This window comes from Pteropus medius, unplaced genomic scaffold, assembly GCF_902729225.1.
Source record: "Pteropus medius unplaced genomic scaffold, Ma_sr-lr_union100, whole genome shotgun sequence".
In the NCBI taxonomy this organism is placed as follows: Eukaryota; Metazoa; Chordata; class Mammalia; order Chiroptera; family Pteropodidae; genus Pteropus; species Pteropus medius.
Window position 1 is genome coordinate 14,721,732 of NW_024351073.1, and position 20,576 is coordinate 14,742,307.

Below are 20,576 nucleotides of genomic sequence, written 5' to 3' on the forward strand. Positions count from 1 at the left end.
AGTTCTAATGTATTTTGATTAAGTTTTGTGGTTTTTTTTTATCTTTTAAAAACTACTCATAATTAGCATCATTGCTGTCTTCTAATATTGTATGAGTTTAGCTGTCACTATAAGATAATTGGATTCTTTATGTGGCTCGAACTTTTGTTTCCAATTCTTTCACCAAAATGAATTTAGATTTTTCATTGAGGGGATTATAACGTCATTTTTAAAATGTTTATTGTACTCATATTTAAACAAATCATTGCTAATCTGTGTGGTAAATCATATAATTAACCCATTACAGGTAAAAAAGGTCTGAATATTTTGTTTACTTTGAAATTTTTGGCTTATTCAATCTTATATCTATAGCATTTCTAGAGAAACTTTATATATTATGATGCAGAGAACTCTATATAAGTAACGATTTGGGCAATCGGTTTTCCAAAGCATATTTGTATTGCCAGCCCATGACATTTGCTTTTAGAATTATAAGCATTTCTATTATGGATCCTGTGCATCTAAATATAACAGCATGTGGCTGTGGCAAAGACACTGGCCTTTTGTGAAAGCAGAGACCACATACAAGAGCAGAGTTTAGACCGATTCAAGTATCAATACAAAATGCAACAATATATTTATCTGAGTTAACATATTTTCCTGTTCTGAAAAATCTTTTAAGTACCTTGCATGAAAAAAATATTAAAAAGAAGATTATGCATGCATGAAATTTGAGGTCAGTTCCCAAAATAGAGTGAATTTAAAATAACTGAGATGTGACTACAACTAGAAACTTTGAAAAATAAATGAAGGCAATGCTTTCTATCTTATTCATATTAACTTTTTCTCTGTTTCCCCCTCCCCCCATTGGATGTAAACTTAGGAAACAAGACATATAAGATAAAAGATTTTATTACCTAACACCAGACTCTGCCCCCTTTACATCCGATTATTAACAATACAACTTAGGATGAAAAAAGTAAACTAGGTCAGTAGAGATTTTACACCGTGTCAAGGATCAAGCTAATTTAATCAACAAAAGTTAGTATTATTATCAAATAAATTTATGATCCCACTTGAGTTTATAATATACAGCAAACTCATTGATTAATTTAAAGGAAATACGCTATGCTCCATGGAATGTTCTTTTTAATTTAAATGTTTAGTCAGGGCTAGCTCCTTTACTTACTATATATAACATTACTCTATTTTTATAAATTTGTGATGCTATTTTTTTCCTAAGAATGTACTCCAGAAATAATAAGCTATGGAAAACACATTTAAACAAGAAGATACATTTATTTGATAAAATAAATAAAATTGATTATGATTAATTTCTGCCAAAAGTGAATACTTTTTCATGGACATTATAAAAAACTATGCTGGTAATTATTTATAAATACCAACTATAATTTGAATTTTTTCCCCTTTGGTTAACTAAATCAGTACTTTTCTATTCCTCCTCATTTCCTGACCAACTAATGGGCTCAGCATAGAGAGGAATTTCGGTTTTAACTGTAGTAAATTTTGGTTATTATTTCACTTGCAAAACATAAAAATTGGGTCAAATTAGACATACTGTATTTCACATACAAGAAATACCATTTTTATGGCTCTTTTTACTCTCTCTCTCTCTGTCTCTCCTCTTTTAATGTTCCTAAAGGAAGATTGGAAAGGGGAAACCTAAGCATTAGGATACTAATTTGTTTTGAATATTTATTTTTAAGAATATAATGGCTATACTATCAGGATTTGTATGCTGCTCTTAGGCCACCTGTAATATGTTTTTTACATATTCTAACTTTCTCTGCCCCTCAGCGTGCATAAAGCCCAAATTTTGGACTTGTTTCCTCTCAACCACTAGAAATGAGGAATATTCCATACAGGTCTGAGTGGTCCAGTTTTGTCTTCGCCCCTATTTTACTATTTAGCTTTGAGACATGACTCTCTTTTAGAGACCCAGGTTCCTTATCTCTAAAACACAGGAGCTGGCTCATGATCTCAAAGGTAAAAAATATATACGACACCACTGCTCTTGCATTTACTGATTGAGATTGACGTATACTGCAAGGCTGTTCTACATCAGCACTGAGATATTCGTATTTGTGCAAAAAATACCTCATGTCTCCCCAAACAGGTATTCATATAAAATCTTAAAACTAATTGGCCCAGGGTACTGTGGGTGATAAAGGAAAAAAAAATCTAATGTTTCAGCTATGCTAGAAAATAAAATGTGAGTGATTATAAGTTGTATCAGAATATGTTTCCTGAAATCTAATGCAAGTAAGATCAAGTTAATTGGTACTTCTGCTAGATAAATCTGAAAACACTGAAGGTGGATAAAGAGTTCTTTTACAAATCCTTTTGTGTTAACAGCTGAAAATGTTATAATATAATTAAAATCAAGAGAATAAGCGAAGTTAAATTTACTATTTTGTGTTTGTTTTTTCTTTAGGTTATTCATACCATCAGTGCCACTGATAAAGATGATTTTGCCAATGGACCAAGGTTTAACTTTTTTCTTGATGAACACCTGTCCATAAACCCAAACTTCACCCTGAAGGACAATGAAGGTGAACATGAATATATATATTTTTTGATCTATATCAGCTTCAATTTGATGTGGAATAGGCCTGAGCAATTTTGCTATTTTCTTATATACCCATGAACAGCTTGCAAATCAGCATTCAAAGTCGGTTTGATGTTAATGTGTTATGATCTGTGAATAGCTTGTATTTAAAATTGAGCCATATGTACAAATAACTTTCATTGAATTTATTCAGAAGCATCCCTTTAAACAAGAAATGTACATGTAATGTGCTCTTGGGCAAATTTTAAGAGAAATCTTAGCTGACAAACATTTTTATGAGAGCCGCTGCAACTGCTAGGGGTGGAAAAAATTTAAATTAGGAAAAATGAAAAATGTGTCCTAGGGACAGTTAGGAAAGGAAATGCAAAGTTTAAAACGATCTTGCATTAGCGAGGCTACAAAGATGTGCTGTACAAATTATATTTCCTCCTGTTGTTATGAAGGTTTTCCACATGATAGGTAGATAAATACAAATTATTGGAGAGTATTGTGGAAATTTTTAAATTGTTTTAGTTTAACTGTCTGTATTGTTGTGTGGTGAGGAAACACCATAATTTACTAACCAGAGAAGATTCATCATGATTTAGATTCATCAAGGCTGTGTAAAAGTCACTCTTCCTTACAGAGGAAACATTAAGTCATTCAGTATGTACGAGTTCTGATTAGCAACAGCTCTTTTCTTACTGAAATTATCTTTGACTGCATTTACCTGAATATGCTGTCATTTGGGATTTAACACTTGCCTCAAAATCATATGAAAGAAACAATGGCATATACATTTTGGAGTAAACTTTTAATTCCGTTTCTGTACTCTTCATGGGGAAGCATTGTTAAAAACAAGGTAAAATAATATCATTTAATGACAATCCACTAAAACATTTTTCCCATTATCCTTAAGCTTCTTTAAATTGTCATAACAAGGATACAAAATTGTGCATGTGTTCATAACAAGGTTTATATGAAAATACAAAGCTTGTTTATTTCTCTCATTTTACCTACCCTTATGGTCAGCTCTACTTATGAGAATACATATTTGTGTATGACACATTGTAATTAATTGACTATTATACATATCTTTACATTCGAAATCCCATCCTACAATCCCAAATATATTTAGTATAATTAACTACAGCAAATATGTAAAAAATCAATTTATATTTCCCCATATTTCAAATAATTGCATGATTTGAGGAGCATTCAACTTTCTGCTATAGGAGATTAATATCACGTCTAGAAACCCGTAATTATATTTCAACTGTTGTTGAAACCCATATTAGTGACTAAAAGTCCTTCATATACAATTATTATATCTGGAATTTGTGAATTTAATTAATGAATATATTCACAAGTCTTCATACAGTGCTCTGACAGTATCATCAGTGCGGAGAACTCACATTTAAGGAATTCCTGTCAAAATATATATGCAATTTTAAAAGGGTTTATAATGTAGATATAAATGTTTTAACATGTATTTTAATCATACATATAAAAGCTTAAATCAGCTACATCATTCAAAGTATAAGAGAACTGTGGATAATTGTAAAGATGTAGAGGTAAAGATGTTTGAATTTATTTGTAAGACCATTTTTTAAATTTTTTGAGGATTGATGAAATTATAAATAACAGAAATGACTTATTTTGGATAGAAAAAAAATTAGCAATTTTCTGAAAAAAGGTACCAATGGATAGCTGAAAACATGTGCTTGATCAAAGAGATTTGGTTATGCTAGATCAGAAAAGCCACTTAGCCTCTTTGAGCCTCAATTTTTACATCCATAAATTGTGGTTCAAAACACCCATGTTGTAACATTGAGAGAATTAATGATACCATATACAAAAGTGTTAGTCAAGACAGCCTTTTCTCTAAACACAAGGAAGTTATGGATAATAATATGTAAAAATGAAATTTAAAATGGAATAACATACCAAAATGAATGCATACAAACATACATACATTTATGTGTATGCAAATACTTCTCTAGACAAAAAAACAGAATGAACGCACAAAGGAGTAAGAGTCAGCAAACCCAGGCCTGCTGAATGCTGGTCACTTGGGCATTGCCTTATATGTGTTAGCATACATTTCCATGACCCCAGAACATAAAGAAAGAAAGCTAGAATAAAAAAATTAAAACCACAAAAAAAATTAAAACCATTTTTTTTTTCTGTTCCCATCGCTTACATGAAAATGCTAATTGAGGGAATAATAGAAATAGAAATCAGACAAAGCCTCCAAGCCAGGATGAGTGATCAGGAAGCGATTGGTGTAGTGGCATCTCCAAAACCACTGTCTGGTAAAGAGTGAGTGGAATGGAAAAGATATTTCCAAAATAAGAGAGAGAAAATGTGTATTATTGTATAAGCCTGAAAAATCAAAAAATTTGAAGTCAATAAAATGGGAAACATATCAGAAAATGAATTTACTCTAATACAAAATACATAAATAAATGATCAGAAAAATAGTATAAGCATTTTTAGGATTCTCAAAATTAAAAAGAAAAACAACAAAAAAGAACAAGTGATTAAATGAAATGAGACAATGGAAAATGAGTTTATATAAAAATAATTTTTAAATCCTTATCAAAATAAAACTATATTTCTTGCATATACAGACAAGTATAGAATAATATAAGAAATACGTATTAATTTACTTTAACACAGATAACTATATATAAACATATATTAAGAAATTAAAATTTAAAATGTAATTATATATATACCTGTGTATGATATGTAATATATGTATACAAATTATATATATAAAACTATAGTGATTGAATAGACAGAAAAGTATATAGAACTATATAGAGAAATAGCTAGAAGTATAGTTATATGTATAGACCTATATAGATATAAATGTATAGCCATACATTTAAAATTTAATTATACATAGACATATATATGTATAATGTATGTATATGTATATACACACATACACACAGACACAGAGAGAGAACAATGAAAACTTAATAGCATTACCTCTAGACTAGACAAAAAGATTTAACAAGTCAAATAAAAAATTCATTAATTCATACAAACGAAGCTCAGATAGATCAAAATAAAGAAAAACGGGTAAGAATACTTAACAGATATGAAGTATAAAATGTCTGGAAGAGCTATGAAAAATCAAAGCTGTAAGAAATATGTGTGTATAAAATTACCACATGATGAAAATAAAATTTTACAGTTGATAAAAATCATGTGCTCAAAATGCTGAAGGAAAATAATTTCCAATTGCCAACCTTCTCTATACATAGTTAAAAGCGGTAAACTATTAAGTTTGACAGTTAATATGACAGTTATTATGACTTTTTTCCAATGTATAAAAAGAAACATTTTATTATTAGCTACTGATATCTTGGCAAATATTCTATTAATCTTTGTATTTGGGTTTTCTGAAAAAATAATAGGCAAGAACAATAACTTGAAATTAATATTTTATTTCATTTGTTAAAACTTGAAGAGTTAACACTAAATTAATAGAATAAGAATCTATAGTTTTCAAAGCAAGAAAAGATTTCTTAAAAGTTAATAATAAAGCTTATTTTATCAAAAGAACACAAGATCAGAAAGCAGAATAAAAGATGCAAAGTAGAAGCATGGAAAATGAAATAAGCAGACAGCTATTCAAATATACCATAGTCACAATCAGATTAAATACCATTGTTAAAGATATTACATTATGTTGTTTTAAATATACCATTTTACCACATAAGTAAAGACCATCAAATTTTTATATTAATTTGTAACTTAAATATAATTTTAATCATAAACTATATTTAATAATCTGTTAATAAATTGAAAATGGTAAAAGATCGAGTAAAACAAGAATATATTGAAAAAGGTGAAGGAGCTGTATAGTTAGAATAAAGAGAAGAAAAGAGGCGTATTTTAACAGATATCAAGATCTTATAAAGAGGAATGTAGTGTGAGCCCTGATAGTTGGTTTTTCTTTTTTCTTTTTCTTTTTTGTAATGCAAGTGCCTAACTTAAGTTTTGATTATTGAGGCATCCAGCTCAAAAATGACGGTTTGGAATAAACCATTATCAGCCATAGGACTGGATTCAGATCCAGGCCACCTTCCTGCACCTCTTTTGCTTTAGAGGACTTGGTTAATTTTGATAACTGACCATTTATGCTGTCTTTTGTTTTCTCTTCCCACACTTTAAATTCCCACTCTTATGTTTTAAATTCACCAATAAAGAGTAAGCTCACCAAAGCCTAGATCCTCTCCCTCAACTCCAATAAAAGCAAACCCCAGGCCCATATGCTCACTCTCTCTACCTGGAAACAGTATGGTCCCAGGTGTGACATGTAATTTCCATGGCATGTAAGTAATAAAACTTTCTCGAAGTTTCCTGATGGTTATTGTTGAGGGCATTTGCAATCACAAGAACCTAGAGGTTCTTATGCTGAGTGAAATAAGTCAGACAGAGAAAGATAAATACCATATGATTTCACTTATATGCAGAATCTAAGGAACAAAAAGAACAAACTAATCAAAAACAGACTCACAAATATAGTGGACAATTTGGTGACAGACAGAGGAGAGAGGATGGGGGATGCTGGGAGAAGAGGGTGAAGGGTTAAAGAAGTACAAATTAATAGTTGATAGATCATCACAGGGATGGGGAATATGGCAGAGGGAATACAGTTAGCATGAATATGATGGCTAGGTGGAGGGTTAGGGGAGGGAGGGAGCAATTGTGGGGATCATTTTATGAACTATATAGATGTCTAACCAATGTACTGTATATCTGAAACTAATTAAAATTCATTCATTAATTAATTTAAAAAAATGCAAGGGCCTGTTCATCCCCAACATCAGCTATTGGTAATCTGAGGTAGGCACACAACGATGAAGTGCCCCTTAAATATGGAAGTACTACAGGTGCAGGTAAATAAATGAGGAGAACAAATTAAGAAGGCTAACAGGTGATATATGCTGGGAATATATTTGTAGAAAACACCAGCATACAGCCAATATCCTGCTCAAGGCAGCAAGAGTCTTATTAAAATAAATACATCCAATCAAAGAAAATGTAGTCTAAATACTCCCTTTGGTTTATAGCCATTTCTTCCTTTTACAGAAATGAAAATCTCTAGTGAAATTCTCTATTGTTTTTGTTTTTTAAAAAATATATTCCTCTGTTTTCTCGAACATATTAATCTTAATGATTTTACAATCATTGTCAGCTAATTCTTATATCTCAATGATTGTCAGGATTTTTGTTTTTGTTTTTCATCATTACTGGAGAGACAAGACTGAAGCTTATAGTATTGTTTCTCGTTTATGCCTAGTCATTTTTAGTTGGATTTTTCAATACTGTGTAAACCTAGAAGATTCTCAAATGATAATGTATTTCTTCAGAGCGTATTCATCATTTTCTCTGATAAGCAATTAAAGAGGGGATTATTACTTTAATAGAGTTGAGCTAAGCCAAGGCTGATTGATAGTTGCCTTTAGGTTCAGTCTACATCTGATTTGTCTGTTCCTATGGCATGGCCTTCTAGAGCTTTCAGCTTCAGCTCAGTGCCTGTTTGGGCACTAGGGCCACATACCTAGTACCTAACTTTAATCATTGTTCAACTAGAGATGACAAAATGAAAAACAAACAGAAAAACACCCCTTTTTTGCTTTCCAGGGCTTTTCAGCTTCGAGTTCTGTCTTTCTGCAAAATTTCCAATTTAAACTTTCAATTTAACAAATGCCTTTAGGGAAAGTCAGCCATGTGTTTGAGGACACTCAATTTCCAAACTGATTGCAAGCCCCAGAGTTTTCTATAAAAGTTTTTCCTCATTTCTCTGTTCACAGATTAGTTCCAGGCTTCTAATATAAGCAGATACATTGTAATCAACAGTTCACCCCTCTACATTTTTCTCCTCTGGAATCTTATTTCTCTAGTTATCTTGCTTTAGATAATTTCTTGAAAAATTCAGGCTTTTCTCTTTGTTATCAGTGGAAGTATCGATCAGTCAAAAACTGCTATTTAACTCAGACCTACATTTTATAAAGCATTTGGGAGAAGTCTCATGAAACAGTTGAGATGTAAATTAGGCTTGGAGGAAAGAACACTGTTCAATAATCTAATTATCATTGTGCTGTTGGCCACCTGGATGTTCACTGATATGCCACATATATTTGTTCTTTGAAATGTAATTCACATTGGTTCAGGATCCCATTCCATGAACTGAGCAAAACCAAGATCCTCTCCAACATTTATGCGGATCAGTGTGAAGTATACAACATCATTACTCTGCCAGTCACCACTTCCACCAATTTTTCCCTTTTCCTCTGCGTCTTGTTTTCCCTGTTACTCTTCCATGCCTACTACCATCTATCTCCCCAAAGTATTAAGTATTCAAAGCTCAATAATACTCTAAGTTATGGGTAAACAGAGTACAGCTAAAAAGCAGCACAGCTGAGCAGATAACTGAAAGGAGAAACAGATGAAAGTAATTGTAGCCTCAGAACTGATTTCAAGCCCATACTTTCTTCCAAATCTTTACTGGTATAACATGTACAGCTAAATAAACAGGGCCTATGAATATACCCTGAAAGTCACCTCCAGAACAGAGTGGTGTTGAAATTCTCAAGAAAATATTTAGGCACCAGTCCAAATGTATTCACTATCCCTGGGAATCAGAACTCAAAGAATCTCCCTACGTGGAAGATCACAGGACATTACAGGGATCAGGTAGGTTGAAAGACAGGGACAGTTAGCATATATTGAGGTATACTTAATATTAGAAAGAAAAACTTAAATATCTTAATAAACATTTGCAGGATTATAATCTAATAGTCAATGGATCTTCTTTTAGTGACATTTGAATAAATAGAACTACAATAAAAAAACTTACCTTCCTATCTAAGATAATACACATGTGACAATTAGGGAAGGGTGTTTTAAAACACTAAATGTCTCAGAAAATATAAAAACTATGTATTGGTTATAATAAAATGCCGTTGACAAAATATTTGAAGCTATAGCACCCAAATAAAAATAAATACAATAAGAATATCTTAAAAAGTAAAGACAAAGTATAAAATAAATGATATATGATTAAACTCTGAACAGAAATAACGATTCGAATATAGAGTATAATTACATATAAAAGCAATAATGACAGTATGATAGGAAATACAATACTTCTTAGGAAATGTCTATCAAATGTACTTTGAATATTTTCAATAAGAATATACTCATTTATTGGATCTAAAAATGAAGAAAACACCATACAGATACACACATAAAGACACACACACGTGCGCACGCACACACATGCACGCGTGCACACACACACACACACACACACACACACACAGCTCTGTTTCCTTGCCTGACACTTTACACTGGCTGTCCTGCATGTTTTACTCCAGCTTCATATGGTATTACTATTTACCACCACTCTTCTCTCAGATTTTTTTTTTCTCTAAAAGAAATCTGTAGTCAGCTCTTAAGTAAACGTTCTTTTCTCCTGCCACTTAATCTTTAAAGTGATGTGCACTGTCTTCTGTCTATAAGGACAGAATACAAGGAATTAAAGCACACAGCTCCTGCTTTCGAGAAACCTGCCATCTAATTGGGGAAATAAGGATGATATAAAATGTAACTGGCAATTAAGGGCAGTGAAACATGAATTACTTTAGAGAGCTCACTTAAAGTCGTATTGTTAAAAGAGGTGGAACACGATTTGACTTTAAAGGATAGAGTGTTCTACCAGGTAGAGCGATTCAGAGAATCCTTTTCAGTTAGTGGGAAATGAAGACAGCAGAGAGATGACAGAATGTAACATTAGTTATGTTGGTAAGAATCTAGCCAGGGAGACGTGACAAAGCAGATACACAGGCATTTCAATTCACTGTTGAGAACACCAAGTCTTAAGTACTGTGCTATATTCTGTGCTCCAAAAATAAATAAGAAATTCTGCCATGAATCCTTTAGCAAATCATGGTGGACAGAAAAATTTGTACCAAACAAAATCTTCAGTATTTACGTGGAAAGTTATGACCCCTTACCTATTAATTACTAAAGACTTTGATTTGAAAAATAAACAAGATTTTTTTCTTTTTTAATACATACATATGTATTTAATATGCATATATACATACATATAAATATATATATGACAAAACGTATATTTTAAATATGTTTGATGACCTCATTTTTATCATTAACTAATATATTGATACTGAAACAATTTTATTTAAAATTAAAAGCCAGAGTTCAGAAGATAATTTTTAAATTGCAGCATTTTTAAATTATATTACTCTAAAACAAAGCATGAAATGTTTCCCGATTAATATTTTTAACTACTATCACCTTCTCTTTAAATTGTGATAGATAAGCTTTTAATTTTAGCATCAAAAAATCCATTGTGTAATTTGACTTCTTAACCAATATCTATAGCAAATGAAATGTAGCCATAATGTCACAGAGTCTATGAATATAGGCTTATACCAGGGGTCTGTGCACACAATTACTCTGTTCATTTTATAATATAAAAGTGTAACCTAATCCCCTAATATAAAATCATCATTAGTCTACAAGGTAAGTCTGTTCTGCTTCATGATCTTTATGCTGCCTCTTGAGGGACTAGGTTTTATTTGAGGCAAGGAGATTTGCTAGCCTAATTCTTAGGCTTAATGCCAGTTGTCAAGTGCATTTATAAATATTACAGATTTCAGTAGGAGAAAAAGTAATTTATAACTATTATATACTTGTAGCTCTGTTTTCAGGGTTCTAAATAACATTTAATATGCTTTTGAAATTTCAAAATTCTTATAATTGTGTTGATAATTTGCTATCAAGAATATCTGCTATTCATCTCTTTCTGTTTTCTTCTTTTTGTATGTGTTTTCCACTTTTGTAGATACTTCCATTCTTTAAAAATAAGAGTCCAAATAACACATTCTTTTAAAGATGACAGAACCACACCAAAAATAGTCATATTAAACAAAAGATTCTGTAGACTATCATTTTCACCTTGCAGCAGCATTTTGAAGATTTTTTCTCCTTAGTTTTATTACTTTTTATTATTTCTTTGCAATACTCATTTCTACTTCTAAAAAATGATGTCATATTATTTATAAATCTTTTATGATTTTTAGCAAAGCACTTAAAAGCAACATAGGAAAATGCTGTTTTCCTTACAGATATTTTGATGTGCTAAAAAAAAATATAACTCAGAGTTTACATTGCATTGAGTTTAAGATAAGGAATAATTTCAAATTTGACTGTGTAGCCATGAAAAAGGTATCTGTAGTGCCTTTTTCTTTCAAATTTTGCAGTCCTTTGGTAGTGAAATTAGTTTAATATATATTGGAAACCATGAGAGATTTTGTGTTTATTTTGTACTTCCTTGGCATTGTCAGATCTGTGGTAGTCAGTATTCCCATGGTTTATTTCTGCCCTTCAAACCAGAACTCACAGCTGGTGTTGTAATGTGCATAATTTCTCTACAGAGTATAACCATTTAAAATTCTGTTTTTATCCACAGGGCTTCAAAAGACCATTTAGTGATCCACCCATTTCTAAGTAAAATAGCACACATAGCCTGTCCTGAGAATATCGTTGCAAATGAAGCGCCAAACGTCCGCTAGTGTCTAGTGGATATAGGAGCAGCTGTGCCTGCTGAGTCACTCACCTCCTGTCAGAGACGTTGTTGTTTTTGTTCTACTTAGAATCTTCTTTCTCCTCTCAGTCAAATCTCAGTCTTCACTTACCACGTTTATCCAGTCATCCCTGGCAGAGTAACACTATCCTTTATGCCAAGGGAGAATCCAGAGCTTGACTAGTGAGAAGGCAAAGGGTTTGTATGTAATCTTGACCCTAAAATGGGGAAGTGTGACTTGCCAATGTAGTGATTTGTTTTGTTTTAGTGGGCTTGTTGCTCTAGATAGAAAAAATGTTTGTGTTCTCTCCTTAGTTTAACCTCTATTGTTTTTGTTTTTGTTTTTACTTTTATATATTTTTTGCTAATAGATTTGCAAACCCACACCTCTTACCTTCTTATTCTATACTCCTGCTCACTCTGAAAGCAAAAGGACAGCTGACTGGTATTCATTAAGCCACAATATAAAAGCATAAAAACAAAACAAAAATATGGCACATTTTACCATTCTGTGCCACTTTGTTTTGCTTTCCTTTTGAGAAAATGTAGGTTTATACTCTTTTGCCTTAATCCCTTTTTTACTCAGAACCACCACATCATGCTACAGGAGTCATCCATCTCACCCTCTGCTTTCAGGTGGTCGGGTGGGGGGCCTTTAAGCCATTTTAAAAATAGGATTATGTGTTAGCTTTTTAAAGCTCTCTCATCATTTTTCCTTATAATTTCCTTCAATGTTTATAAATTTTATTACTCCATAAATAATTTATTTTACTTTCATTTATTTACTAAAAATAATAGTATTAGTTAAAGGTATGTGATAAATAATGAGAACAGGGTTTCTTTTTCTTTTTTTTTTTTTTGGTAAACTGCTCTTATCTCTATTCCTGTAATTATTATTGTGATATGTTTACAAATTATTTTGAATTTGGTGTTGGATTTCTATTTTTATAAGTTCTCTTTTTATTCTTTATCACTTTCCCCACCTAAATTAACACTCTTATGGAAATTCATATGTGTTATTCATGAGCAGATTTGCTGATATTCTTCAAGATTCATATTTTTCTTTTGTATATATTTATATTCTTTTTAAAAAGTCTCTAATATTCAATCTTGTATACAGAGATAGACATACATAATAGCAAAGAAGGATTGAACAGTTTCAAATGTGGTTTTAAAATGTTGATAATAGATGGTAGCTTCTTTTCAGAAAGAGATGTTTTCCTGCTGTGAGTGGGAGAATAGGGCTCAAAAGATGAATGGCAAAATCAAGTTGGAATAGCTTACTGTATCACATCTGATAAAAAATGGATATTAACAAATTGATTACTAATCTCTTCTGAGAGCATAGTCTAAGTTCTTCTGTATACATAGAGCACTCAATTAAGATAGTTATGACTATTTTACCAGCATTATTTATGAATCTGAAAGCAGAAGACTGAGACAATAGATGGCTGTGTTTATCTGGTGTTTAAAAATTATCAAGAAGGAGTGTGGCAGATGGTCAAAGGGATGGCATTCCAGGGTGCACATAAGAACCTAATGACATATTGGATCAAACATTTGTGGTTTGGCAGAAACACAAAGGAAGCAAGGAGGATATTTACAAACGTAAATGAACAGGCAGAATCCAGCATCTGAAAATTGCGATTAGGGCAATTCTAAGATTAAAGGAAGGGAGAGTCAGGAAACGAAAGAAAGAATAAAACTTCAGTAGGGAGATCATGCGGCTGAAGTAATATAAGCCATATTAGATTGTTTGGTTTTAATTTCTTAATACCTGTCAACATAAGAAGGACACTATAACAGAAGACAAGTTCCTGCTGAGTGCAGTTCAAATCATTATTTATCAAGTACCTATTCGTGAAAGGAGAGTGGAAGGAAAGCAAAAGAGCATTGTTTCATGCATGGGCTCTGATCATAGCTAGATTATGAATGGATCTTACTACTGCGAGAAGGGCAGAAAAAAAGTGAAATCATGTGGAGCCAGGCATATTTGTCTGTGTTGTGAGAGTTAAGTTTCGATTTTCTATTTTCTCTTCAGACACACACAAACACACACACAGAAAAGTCCAATAAGAGATCCACATCTGAGAATCTCGTATGTTCTGATAGATTTGGAAATTTTATTTTAAGTCTGCTAGACCAGGCTTAAGATAAAGTATCTTTACCTACATTATCAAACAAGAAATCTGTTGAAATTCCAGGCTCCTTTCGCAGGGAGTGACAGGGAGTGAATGGGTGTCTAATAATTTAAGAGTTAAGAAGAACACATAGTTTTAATACTTTCCAAGATATGAGGTAATACTGGACTTTAATATAGGATTTGTTTTTGCTTTAGGGAATATTTTTAAAGCATGCCTTATTTTAATTTAAACTGTATTACAGTTTACAAAAGTAGCACAGAGATTGAATCTTTCAAAATCTCTCTAAATACTGAATGAGAGCATCATCAGACACGTATTGCTAGTTCAAGAAAATATATCTGAATTCCAGAACCAGTATGCAAGTCATATTATACTATCACAATCTGTAGCCTTCTCTTCATGTAGACATATAGGTGATGGAAGTGTACCTCTCTACACAATGGTATATTTTACTATAAATATTTTTGTGAAAAGTTCCTACAAAATTGCCAGTCAATTATAAAATTCCTGCAATTCTTATAGCTATGAAAATAAATTTATTATTGCTTTCAAAGGACTCTGAATTTCAATTATTTTGCAGTCGTTACCATGTGTCTATATGAGTCAAATATTATATATCTGCATGACAGTCACCCTAATTTCTCCTCTATGTGCCCATGTCCTTTTCTGAACAAGAAATCAGATATATAACAAAATAAAGAATGTATTGTCATCTATTTTGAAAGATTAAAGCTCGTTCAAGTCTATTTCTACATTATACTAAAGATTTAGTGGCTGGGGATATAAAGACTATATTAATTACATTCATAAAGATATTAATTACTAAGAAAGTTTGCCAATTTTTTCTGGACAATTTCTGAGACCTTTTATGACCTAAATCCATAAGTGACATGTAGAGTTCTCATACTCAGTGTTTTCAAAGATCCTTCATACTATAAATTTTTCTACCTCTTTTACCATCCCAGTCAAGTTCTTCTAAATACAGTCCATTGAGTTAAAGCATCACTTTTAAGGTAGGAAACCCAAAAGTATGTACAGTATCCCAATGAAGTCTTTTCCATAAAAAGATGCATAGAAATTCCATACCTCTACTAAATGCTTCTGAGGATATTTTAACCTATTTAGTCTCTCTATGGCCATCTCTCTCATATGATACTTTTCAAGCTTTACAATCTAATATGAGTTTTTACTTTATGTCTTCTTGTTAATGTAAGGTCTTGTGCTATTGTTCAAAATCTCCTTGAACCTTAATTCAATGTATTAGCTATATTAACTTGGCTTCCAAGTGTTCTATAAGTTTCTGTCTTCATCCAAACTATTAAGAATTAGAATTAAGAACTAAGTTTGCATATACATTATTAATAGAGTTTGTCCCTAGTTTGACATTAATAATTAGCACTTATCTGCAGATGTTCCAGCCTGCTATGGTTTCTCTTTATTCAGCTCACATTATTTTTTTTCATCCATTTGGAAGTTACACAGGACATTCTATAATGCTTGGTTTATTTTTTAAAGCATCTTTAAAATTTAAAGATTCATTGTTCTTCTCTAATTTGCAGCTTCAGCTAGACAAATTTTGTTTTCTGCATATATATACACACACATCTGCATATTTTTATATGCATATTTTTTTTCCTATACCTTTCATTTCAGTTCAAAGTTTTCTTTTTCAAGTTCAGTGAACCTCTGCCAAGTACATTTTTTGCAGCTCTGGTGAGGTATGCAATATCCCTTGTCAAGAGCTCATTATTCTGCTGCACTGTCTTTCTAGGTGGGCAGCTCTTTGCTTCCTAAATCCTCTTTTTTTTCAAAAGTCAAACTTTCAACTGTAAAAAAAGAAAGAACGTTTTTATGCCTCTGTGTCTGAGAGTTTCTGTTTAAGGACTTAAAGTGCACTACAAACATAGGTTTGCTTTCTTCTTAATTCTGATCATGTTTCCGATTCTGTCGCCAGTAATTATTCTGAAAGAGAACATGTTTCCAAATTAGGAAGGTTAAGTGTACACTAAACCAGAGCCATAAAAAGAAGACCCTATCTATCCCTGCATGCATCCTGTCATCACACACGTTATCATTCATGTTTACTGAGACCAGGTGTCAGTGCCTTACATCTCTTTTTCAGAGGGCGGGCAGTGAGATTATCAAACATTCTCATGCCTGTGAATACTTAGTTCCTAGGTTTTTTTTAGACTAAGGAATTGAGCATATAGATAAGTTTATATTAATCATGATGGAACATCCTACAACTGATAAAAGTGCTTCCTCAAAGCTCAGCTTTTCTGTGACAATATCTGTGACAATTATACAACGCATATCATGCAGTTTTTCTCTTCCCTTCTCTATTCTGAAGTAGGCTTCAGAATAGAAAATTTAAACATTTTTTTATTCCTCTTCTATCAGGTAAGAGAATCTTTTTCAATTCCTTATCAGATTATTTATTTATGCTCTAGATTTAACCTTCAACAACATATACACACATATATATATACATACATATGTATATACAGAGATAAATAATATAGATATAGAGATCTAATATATAAAACTTTATATATATGTACAGAATATATATACTGAGAGATAGATATAGATAGATATAGATATCTAATACTATATATAAAATTCATATATATGCAGAGATAGAGATATATATCATTATATAATTTATTATATATACAGAATATATACAAATTGTTTTATTATTATATTACATTTAATATTTGAAAAATTGTCTTTTTATAGCATTAATTTGGCAGTCAAGATTATATTTAAGGTATTATGATGATCTTAAACATTCTGATCTGTAACAAGATTCCAATTTTCAAAATAAAAAAATTATATGATATTAAAAAAATTCCTAAATATAATTAGCTACTGATTTAGATGGAAAGTAATTCACTCATAGATAGAATCACTGGTTGGGTTCTCTGAGAAGCTGACTCTGAATTGGAGTTCAGAGATCAGAATGTTAACTGGAGTCCATCTACATCTGTGGACCCCAAAAAAGGAAGAAAGGTTGAATGGTTGGCCAGAGTGAGAAACTGAGACACCATGCAATGTCAGTGCCTTCATGATGAAACCCATGGGAAAGGTCAGGAACTAAGCTTGCCCTTCAATATCATCAATGTCAATCTCATTTGAATTCCGAGGAAATGGCTTGACCTTTGTAACCTTGCAGCAACGAGTCATTGATTATGCACTGCTCCTGAAGGGTATGACCTTGAGCCAGACAGCAATCTGCACCTAGGGCAGCAAGTCTTCCCATGCAGGGTATAGTACATAGCATTTAAAAAGCACATAAAAAATAGAATTAAATATTTTATTCTTCACTAACTTTCCCGTGATGTGCCCACGGTAACAACAGCACTTCAAAAATCAACTAAGTCTAAAAAAGTTTGTCAGTTAAAATGGCGTCTCCATATATATATATATATTATCTGTACCAATGGCTCTTAAACCTTTTTGTAAATTAATTAATATCACCTGAATGGTTTGCTAAAAATGTAAATATTGGCTTTTATCACTTATATTCAGAGTCAACGGGTTTGGGGGAAGGGTCCACTGGCTCACTCAGAATGTTAGAATCTACTGGCTTTAAGCTGTCTGTGCCCTTTCACATCCTTTGACTGTTATGTCCATGCCAGAAATGTTTATTGCTTCCTCCCTCCTCTGTCTCTCACTATTTCCGCTCTCCTCTACTTTGAGATCTATTAATTTTCAAATAGATCTGTTTGAGAACCAATATTAGTTACTCTTTAATAATAAACCCCTTCATGTTCCCTTGTCCATTTCATAAACAAGCAAACAAAATAATTCACACATTCCCATGTATCCACTAAAGGAAATGTGAATCTCTAATGCCGGCTTTACTAAGTACATTTTGTTTTGCTTATGTCTGTCATAGATAACACAGCCAGCATTCTGACAAGGCGGAGGAGATTTAGTCGAACTATTCAGGATGTGTATTATCTCCCCATTATGATCTCTGATGGTGGAATCCCCTCTCTCACCAGCAGCAGCACCCTCACCATCAGGGTTTGTGCATGCGAGAGAGATGGGCGTGTGCGGACCTGCCGCGCGGAAGCGTTCCTGTCCTCGGCGGGTTTGAGTACAGGAGCCTTAATCGCTATTCTTCTCTGTGTTGTCATCCTCCTAGGTAAGTCATTCTAAATCTCTATATTCTATGATGACAATTCTGAATGTACCCTACATTCCAGATGGAAGGGGGAGGCGGGGTGGAGAGTCACTTTGACAATATTTAAGAAGCGATTACAAACAAATGTGGATAACAAACATGGCTGTACAGATTTTCTTTTCATTGACTTTCTCGGTACCATAGTTAATGTACAGATAATTTGATTGAAATGTGATTTAAAAATGCTGAAATGTCAGAATGTGAAATAATAGAATATGAGAGAAATCTTTTGGGGAAGGATCTGTTTTAGAAACAATTGATATTAAATATTCAAAATCCCATATTGAATGGGCTTTTACAATTTATTTCAAAGAACATAAGTGGTACCATTCCAAAATGAATCTGAATACCAAATAAAAAATAGATTTCTTGTGGAAATTCCTCTTAGTCTAAAACATTAGTTAATCATCAATGTTAGCTGAAGTTTAAAGTAGTAAGTCTAAATAATTTTGGCCTTAGAGATATTAAAATTTATTAAAATAAAATAATATGATTTTCATTTGTTAAAAAATAATATGTTTTCTTTAATTTTATATTATCTTTTTATTAGTCTAAATCATATCACAACTGTATTTCAAGCTATTATTACTATGAAATTATTAGAATTACTATTTAAAACAAGACAGAAAATTCAGTTTTTTATCACAAGAAAAATAGACGTAAAGACTCATTCTGCTTTATACTTCAAAGTGGTTATATATTTATTTTTCCAGCATGTCTTCTCCCTTCTACCTTCTACCTCTATTAGCAGCCTTATCTTTTACTCTTGGTACTGTACATACATTAAAACAAACAAACAAACAAAACGAAACAGCTATGTTTTGGCGAGACAGAGATATTCTTGTAAGAAACGTTTCTTGCTTTATTTCTGAAATAGAAGACAAATTACCTGTACAGAGGGAGTGGAGAGCAAGGTAGAATAAGGCTGAAAGCAGAATGGAAATTTAGGCAGGAGTGAGACAGTTGAGGAGTTCCTTGGTCATGGTATAAAGATGGTGGGCTTTGTTCTAGGAGTGTAAAGAGAGGTTTAAAGTAACAGAGTTCTGTCATTAAAATCTGCATTTTGAAAAAGATGACTATGAATGAAGTAGAGAACGGATACCACTTCTGGCAAGATAGTATGTAGGCTGAGTGATTAATAAGACAATGCAGTGTCTCGCTCAGACATAGCATAGTTTGAACAATATCCTGTGAGTGGAACTGAAGAAAGATAGATAATATCAAGATGTTTTAAGTGAAATCAAGTGATACAGATCTCTGGATAAAAATATTTATCAAAATTTTAACTGAATGTTTATTGAAAGTACCTGAGATTCCACTTAAAAACAGCAATGTTAATAATTTCACATCAGTGAACAAATATCTAATGTTTATAACATAGTGTCTTTTTCTTGAAACAAATTTCCTAGGGCTAAAAATAAAATAGCCAAAAAGTTTTGTTATTTCTTTCTAAGTAATCTTGTATAAATTAGATATGTAGCTGAGTTAGAACAGTATCAAAGAAGACTTTTAATCTCTTGCTGAACGTGATCTTTCCTGAGCTGGGTGACACCAGAATTCACTACAGCAAAAAGAATGTAAAGTGAGAGAAGATAGACCAGAACTGAGCTGTGATAAAATCCAATGGGATCCCTAACTCAAGAAGGATGAGATAGCAAAAGAGAGCAAAGGAGTCAGAGAAGAAGAAAGAAAACTAGTGAAATATAACGTTATAGAAGTCAAAGGAAAAAAGGGTGTTAAAGAGGACAGACCATTCAACAATTTCAAAAACTCAGAGGATAAATCAATTGAGTACCAAAAAGTATCAACTGCACTTAGCAACGTGGAGCAGGGAGGGTCTGTGCACCGTAACAAGAATTATTTCATTGCAGTATAGTCTTTTACAGTGAATGCACGGTGGATAAGAAAAATCAAGCTTTCTAGATTTCATTCATTTATATATTAATTGATCATGATACTATTTTCTTTAGATATTAACATATTATACTTTTGTCATTGAAAATTAAACCAAAGACTCATAAACCAAAACCAGAAAATAAAACAAAATGAAAC

General features: G+C 32.1%; 1 protein-coding gene across 3 annotated transcripts in view; it reads left to right on the forward strand.

The window, feature by feature from the left end:
* Nucleotides 1–20,576, forward strand: part of CDH18 (cadherin 18) — a 376,381-nt gene that overhangs the window by 348,078 nt on the left and 7,727 nt on the right. Inside the window, exons 9-11 of one of the 3 annotated variants that reach the window (XM_039842744.1) lie at nt 2,435–2,552; nt 12,005–12,007; nt 18,343–18,437. In XM_039842744.1, the coding sequence (XP_039698678.1) occupies nt 2,435–2,552; nt 12,005–12,007; nt 18,343–18,437 (216 nt within the window). Of the gene's footprint in view, nt 1–2,434; nt 2,553–12,004; nt 12,008–18,233; nt 18,486–20,576 lie in introns of those variants that run through there. The other 2 variants (XM_039842743.1, XM_039842742.1) reach the window with 2 other exon arrangements.